At 35.1% G+C, this 7,178-nt stretch overlaps 1 protein-coding gene across 1 annotated transcript; it reads left to right on the forward strand.

Annotated features, from left to right (window-relative positions):
- Window positions 1–3,728: 3,728 nt before the first annotated feature.
- Window positions 3,729–6,700, forward strand: LOC132054642 (VAN3-binding protein-like). Its single transcript, XM_059446619.1, has 8 exons — window positions 3,729–3,894; window positions 4,016–4,152; window positions 4,235–4,417; window positions 4,682–4,789; window positions 5,288–5,675; window positions 5,781–5,888; window positions 5,997–6,098; window positions 6,233–6,700. Exons 2-8 carry the CDS (start codon window positions 4,123–4,125, stop codon window positions 6,397–6,399), a joined length of 1,086 nt encoding a protein of 361 aa, XP_059302602.1. The 5' UTR covers window positions 3,729–3,894; window positions 4,016–4,122; the 3' UTR covers window positions 6,400–6,700.
- Window positions 6,701–7,178: the final 478 nt, after the last annotated feature.

The raw sequence follows: 7,178 nt of genomic DNA on the forward strand, positions 1-7,178 counted from the left end.
AACCCTTTGATATCAAACTTTTTTACAGAACCATGCTGTTTGACCATGAACAAACCCTTTTTCTAGTTTAAGGCATTATTGTGCACAGCAGGAGGGCATCTGAAATCAAATTTCTGATCTCTCAGAATAGAACATAGGGTGCTTGTCATATAATAAGTATCTTTATTTCACTTCACTGAATTTTGTTAAAATTGTAAAGTAATGCAACTGTGCAAGGCCTCGAAATAAAGAACCTTTTATATAAAAAGGAGGTCCTCCTACTTGAAAAACTTATTTTATATAGCCTAGAAATATATCATACTTGTGCAGAATTGACATCCATGCAGGACAGAGGGAGTTAAGGCAATGTATCCTCCTTCAACATGTACTTACCTTTCGCTGTTAATATATAGTTCCTCTCACCATATACCAAATCTCTTCTTAAATTTTTTGACATCCTCTGACTTAGTGACTAGTTGTCTCCTGGAAAAGCCTCTCACCTCACGAGGTAGGGGTAAAGTATCTAACATCACCCTCCTAGGACCCAACATGTGAGGATCACCTGGATATGTTGTCGATGTTGTTGCTGTCTTAGTGACTACCACTAGATGTCAAGCTAAGACTACCACCAATTGCAGATCTAATTTGGTGCCTTCTCTCCAACAGCCAAGGCACTTATTTAGCTTCTAGCCATTAGGGATGGCCGAATGGGATTAAGAATAGTAATGTCTTAAAATTCTGTTTGCCTCTAGGGTAACCATGTTAAGGTCTCTTTCAGGATTCTTCTTTTTTACTTTTTACGTGTTTTTTTAAAGTCAAATTGAACTATTTTACTGACTCTTTGAAGAAGTACGATTGTAAAGAAGCATTTGGTATGAAGAATGCTATAATGCATAATAGCAACTATTACTGTAGTTGGCAAGAAAGAAATTCCATTCTTCTCTGGAAGTGTTGAATAAAACTGACCTTGGTACCTCGAATATTACTCTATCTGTTCAGTATTTATGACCCTATGGCAATGATAAGACCTATCATATATAAACTAAAAGAAGTTGGAACAAAAATCATTATGTCGCTCCAGCTCCTATTTTAAGGATGTATTTGGTGCGAAAAAAAAAAACTTGGAAAATGTTATCCTTTCATGCTTAGCAAACTTGAATTGTTCAATATATTCTCCAGAAAATTAATTCAGTAAAAAGGGAGAAAAGAAAAAAAAAATTTGTCACTTATAGGCAAAAATTAATTTTCCTTTACTTCATATCATTTACTTTGACCAATACTTATATATTTTCGTCAATCTATTGTACTCAAACGTATTGCTAAAGAACATATGTTCAAGTATACTTATACACAACCAAATATGGAATAATTCAAAAAGTAATTTCCTCAAGTAAACATTTGCCGTTGACAATATTCTCCGTAGAAAAAAAAATCCTCAATTAAGTTCTTTTAAGTCGAATAAAATTGTATCCTAAATAGCTGCCTACAGATGAATAATATATTTATATAATTTATGTATAATGTGTTTAATCTATGTATACCGGCTATGAAAAGTAAATAGTGAATCTTGCCAGCTATTTGGATAAAGATCCCAAAATTGTATTCATACATATATAACGTACCATAGGAAAAAAATACAATATTACAGACCGAAAAACAATCGAGCAATACTTTTCCTCAATTCGAAGAACAAGAAGCATACTTTTCCCTAATTAGCGCCATAATGCCACCCTTTGCGTTACTAATATGCTTCGTTACTGGTTATCAAGAGAAAAATACGTCTCTATTAACAAGAAACATGAACACTCAAGTCATTTGCTGATGTAGATACAAGTGGTTCAGTTCCAGTTATCTATAAATATAAACTGGGTATGACCAATAAAAATACCTGCAGCCACGTGCTAACCACCCTTCCAAGATATCAAACTTGTTGCCTTAAATAACTTCGAAAACTACAGTACATTTCAAGAGGGCACATTAAAGAATGACCTTAACTTAGTCTTGGGCAAGTGGCCAAGTTGCTGCTGAACATGTACCTAGTGTTTACATCAAATCATATAAATTTACTATAGTTAAGTGATTTAATGAGGTGAAAATGCATGTTAATTAATCATGATTAGGTGAAAATCTCTATGAGACACATATCATGCATGTATTGACTTTGTGTACGCACCGGGTGCGGATAAGTTTTTACCTTGCTACTATACAGTCCGAAGAATACACCCAACCCTTTGTATATCTGCAAAGAACAAGTACAAATAGAGTTAGATATACATTTCAGAATGTACTCTTCCAACTCAAAGCCTACAACGTCTAAATTCCCGTCACTGCGAGTATGAGATTACACCAACAATTGAACCAAGTGAAAGAGTGGAAGATCTCTTCCCTTTTTGTATATGCAGCAACTAAGGGTGTTAAAGGAAACCAACAAACCGCACCAAACCGATAATCCGAACCAAATCCGGGAAAAAAAAATCAACTAGTGGTTTGGTTTTAAAAAGGAAAACCCGAGCACTATTCGTTTGGTTTGGTTTGGTTTTAAAAAAGAAAGCAGCAAAAGTCATAAGAGAAGCAAAGTTCACAGAAGGTTGGGAAATAGTACGCCCGGTTCACCAGGTTCTACCACTGTAGGGCCCAATCATACTCAAAAGAAGAGTTTGATCCTGGCTCAGAAGGAACGCTAGCTATAACAGATGTCAAGAAGAACAAAAGTCCTTGGACACATAATGGATCTTGAGTGCTATTTCTGCGTCTCCCTGACCAAATCCACCTACGTTAGGATGACTCGTTAATTGTTGATCAAATTTGATAGCTAAAAAGTCAAACCAAATCAAACCAACCCGATAGTACATTTATAAAATTTCAAAAATATTTTATACAAAAAAATATTTATTTATAATGTAATTTATAAATGTCTTAAACTTTTTCATAGTTTTTTGTCTTTTAACATATTATTTCAAGCTTGGAATTAGAATTTTGAATGGCCCAATAAATTTTATAGCTCATAGGTATTAGTAACTCCAATAAAACTCAACAAAAATCAAATCAATACTAATGCTAATAAAAGAAATTCAATTCTAACACTAGAAATGACAATAATGTTGGATATCTATTCTTTAGTTTTATATTGGTTAAAAAGTGAAAATGCATAACTTAGTTTTATTTTTTTCTTTAATGTAATTATTACTTATTAGCCTTACTTATTTTAGCATGATTTTAATACTTTTAGATTATGATCATTTTCTGTATGCCTTATAAATTAGTCGTATCTAGTATAGCATGACTTAGTACTTTTAGATTATGATCATTTTATTTTATGCAATTTCATTACTTTTTTTTTGTTGTTGTTGAATATTTAGTGCAGTATCATCTCTCATCCCATATTTTGTGTTATTTTCTTAATAAATATCTTAATAGATAGTCGTATCTTACTAAGACTAAAGAAATATTTAAAGTACAAATTATATGTTCTGTATGAAGATTTTACCGGGAAGAAACCCGAAAAACCCGAGATTGAAAAACCCGACTTTTGTTAGTTTGGTTTGGTTTATAGATTTAAAAACCCGATGCAATTGATTTGGTTTGATTGTTAAAAAATCCGAACCAACCCGGTCCATGTACACCCTAGACTGCCAGCAACTAGTCTTCTTCAACTTACTACTAAATTAATTCAGCATTGTCAGACTAAGATTGTGGTCCTAAACATAAAATGACGATATCCACATACTGCGCCAAAATGTCGTTGCCAATTTCAAAAGTATACACTCTTTAATTCCATTTAACGTTAGAATCTATGACGGAATATCTTATTCACAATCATATCATATAACTCCCACATGACTTCCTCTAATAGGAAGTTTTCCATATATATCAACAGGGATTGTCACTCAAACCATACAGGGACGTCCTCTTGTGGTAAGTTTCATTCACTTACATATGCAAGACTCGTGCTTGTCTTACTATGTAAATCATTTCACACATGTATAAGCTTTCCTTTTCAGTAAACTCTATAACTAGGTAATAATCGTTCATGCAGATAGGTCTTTATGATATTTAGCGAGTAAGTACAGTTGGGGTTCCCAGAATACAATTGCTTGGTGAAAACATCCAGCAGAACTGGTGTAACTCAAGGAAATCCCACTCATGGCTCAGCAGAGTTCACTGGACTACAATGTGAGTCTCACTTATGATTTTAGTGTTGATGCTTGCAGAATTTCCAGTCTCATTCTGAATAATTTCTTTTCCCTAACTTTAGAAGGGTAAGTCAAAGAACACGATTATGACAAGACCTAGAAGGTGTTTCGAGCCAAGCAGAAATAATTTCAGTTCTTACAATCAATCATCAGAGGTACCTAGCAGCCCTGCCAATGCAATGGAATTCTTGAGTCGACCGTGGAGCCCATCTTCTAGTGATCTCCTCCAAATGTTTTCGTCAAGTGTAAGAAACCAGCACTCCGCTACTTAGCATAACTAAGGATTATAGAAAGAAAAGATTGTAGATCATATTCATTTCAAAAGTTTAAGTTAACAGCAGGTAGTTGATGCTAATTAACTACTATGCTTGATCACAATATAAATTGTTGTAGTTTATATTGCCCTCTCTTAATTTTTTCAAAATATGGTGCCTTGTTGAACATGCATAATTATCTTAATTACAAACTAGAAATATAAACACCCTTGACACACTTCTCTGCTTTTGCAGAATCTCTTACTGAAAGACACAGGAGACAGAGAGGATTATGAAGAACAAGGTGTAGAAATACTGGACAGTTCAAGAAACCGAGTGTTTACCAACAAACAGTACATTAAGGTGATCAATCAGAACCACCCTCCATTCCCCCTCCCTCCCCCAAAACCCACCCCCTCCCCCCCCCCCCGCCCCCTCAAGAAAACCATGACGGTGGCTTCGAAGCATCCACTCGGAAAAAGGATACAGTACAATGACTCAGATAGATACTAAAAGGTCTCACGAGCAGTCTTGGCTGTTAGTTCCTAATGAGAATGCCAATAACTTATGCAAAACATTTAAGATTGACTTATTAAAGGACAAAAAGGGAAACTAACATACCAGGAGTCAGGACACATCATCAATCTGCAGTCATTGGTCATTCTCCTTCTCCTGTTTCAATTAGTTGGCATGAAACAAGCTTGTCCACAATTGGAACTATTTACACATGCTTAAAGCAAAGATAATCTGTCATTATAGGATGCTATAACTCTTACAGTTGATAATTTGGAGTCTATAGTTATCATAAATATTTTGGTATTAAGATCCTTTTCTAATGGTTTACTCATGCTGATATGATAGGTGGACTTGCATCACATGAAGGGATGGCTAAAAAGCAAATCTCCATTTTGGCTCTTTAGATCACGTCAAGAGAAGAAAGAGAAACTCCGATTACAAACTGCAAAGCTACATGCTGTACTTTCTCTCACACAACTTGCTTCAGCAATTGCTGGATTTTCCAGCAATAACAGCTCACAAATACGAGATTCACATTATGAGAAAGCGGGAGAATGGAGCCACAATATGGGAAGTGTAGTTGCTTCTGCTGCAGCTCTGATGACCTCGGTATGTGCCGAGGCAGCAGAATCTATGGGAGCAGGAAGAGCTCAGGTTGCATCTGCAGTCAATTCTGGCCTGGCCATCCAAACTCCAATGGATATGATTGCAGTCACTGCAACAGCAGCCACATGTAATATTTTCCACAATATCGATTAAACTGATAACACCATATTTTCTGTTTTTTGGTCACACTAGCATTAGTTCTAAATGATGAAGCTTACTGCTTGTTTACTAGGTTTACGAGGAGCTTCAATTCTTAAATCGAGAGCCATCGAGGATTCCTCTCCTAGGATCCCTGAGATGCTCACTGCAGGTGCCCGAATATGGATAATAATGCCCTCAGGTATGAATCATATCTGCTGAAAATTTTCTGATAGTGATTCTAGTATTTTTCACTCGAATTTCTACCTGGCTAAATATCATAATTTGAGTTTTTTTTATTACATCACAGGACACAAAGAGGACAAATGGGTGACCCTACAGCTGAAGCAAAACCAACTCATACTGAGCCTCAAAAGGAAGTACTTTGGAGCTCTAAGAACATCAAAAGAATGTAATCTATCTATTCAGTTTCTTACATTGCCTTGTTGTTTCTTCAAAACTTGATAGTTCTATTCCTATTAAGACAGTATTCTCGTAATGAAAAAAAATTGAAACTCCTAATACTAACAACTTACCCTTGTCCAGACAAGCTGATCAACATCATAAAAGAATATTTAGTGGCTCAAGACCAGTACTTTGTTAGCTTGAATACGAACAATGGAATCATCAAGCTTCTTTTCAAAGATGAAACGCAATCAAGCATCTGGATATCTACCATTTCCAGTGTCTTGAAGATGCAAAGATCCTCCTGAGAAAAGAGGTCTCTGTTGTACAAAAACATTTGTTGTGTCATTCAGACAAGTTTAATAACATTCTTGAAATCATGCTCAACCAAGAATGTATCAAAATGAATGCCACATTTTTCTCATCAAACATAATTCTAGTGGACGGTTACCGCCCAAAGTCATGCATCAAAAGTAGATATTGCCGCTTCCTATCACACAATGTAAAACTCAAGAATAAATGCGCTGAAGTTGAGAAACAGTTAAAAGCTACAATAGTACAAAGAAAAAGGAGATGTATAAAATCCAGTCTGTTGTTTCATTATCGAGATACTGCAAGTTGGCACTTGAATTGTGAGATAACCAAAAAAAAGAGATAACTGTTCTGTTTTCTTTATCTTCTAAATAAAATGTCATAAATGTAATCCCTATTAACTTTCCCAGCATAATTGGCCGCAGTATTTGGACTAACTTTAGTAATTAACGGATTATTTTAATAGTTTCAGCGGATTTTGAAAAAATGTGTAACAAGGCTTCAATTAAAAGTTACACCAAGCATCTTTTGTTTTTCCCCTCAACAGTGGTTAGATCAATACAATGATAAAAGTTGCTATAAGACATAAAGACAATGAAATTGACCAAGAACCATAAATACCAGGTCAGGCTTATACGACATTCGGAACATGGACCTCAAGTAAGGCTTATTATAGAGTAATACCATCAGCTTAACAATTTGTCTAACACCTTGATCGATACTATTACACGCCTCAAGTAGGGATAAATTCTTTTTAGTCGACTAAATACGTGAA

This window comes from Lycium ferocissimum, chromosome 4, assembly GCF_029784015.1.
Source record: "Lycium ferocissimum isolate CSIRO_LF1 chromosome 4, AGI_CSIRO_Lferr_CH_V1, whole genome shotgun sequence".
NCBI classification, from domain to species: Eukaryota; Viridiplantae; Streptophyta; class Magnoliopsida; order Solanales; family Solanaceae; genus Lycium; species Lycium ferocissimum.

What these genes read in the sequence shown, in the direction of transcription:
- LOC132054642 (XM_059446619.1), top strand. Translation starts at nt 4,123, where the DNA reads ATGGCTCAGCAGAGTTCACTGGACTACAAT. An exon ending in CCAACAAACAGTACATTAAG is followed by an intron (nt 4,790 to 5,287) that starts GTGATCAATCAG and finishes CTGATATGATAG; the next exon opens with GTGGACTTGCATCACATGAA. An exon ending in TCTAAGAACATCAAAAGAAT is followed by an intron (nt 6,099 to 6,232) that starts GTAATCTATCTA and finishes ACCCTTGTCCAG; the next exon opens with ACAAGCTGATCAACATCATA.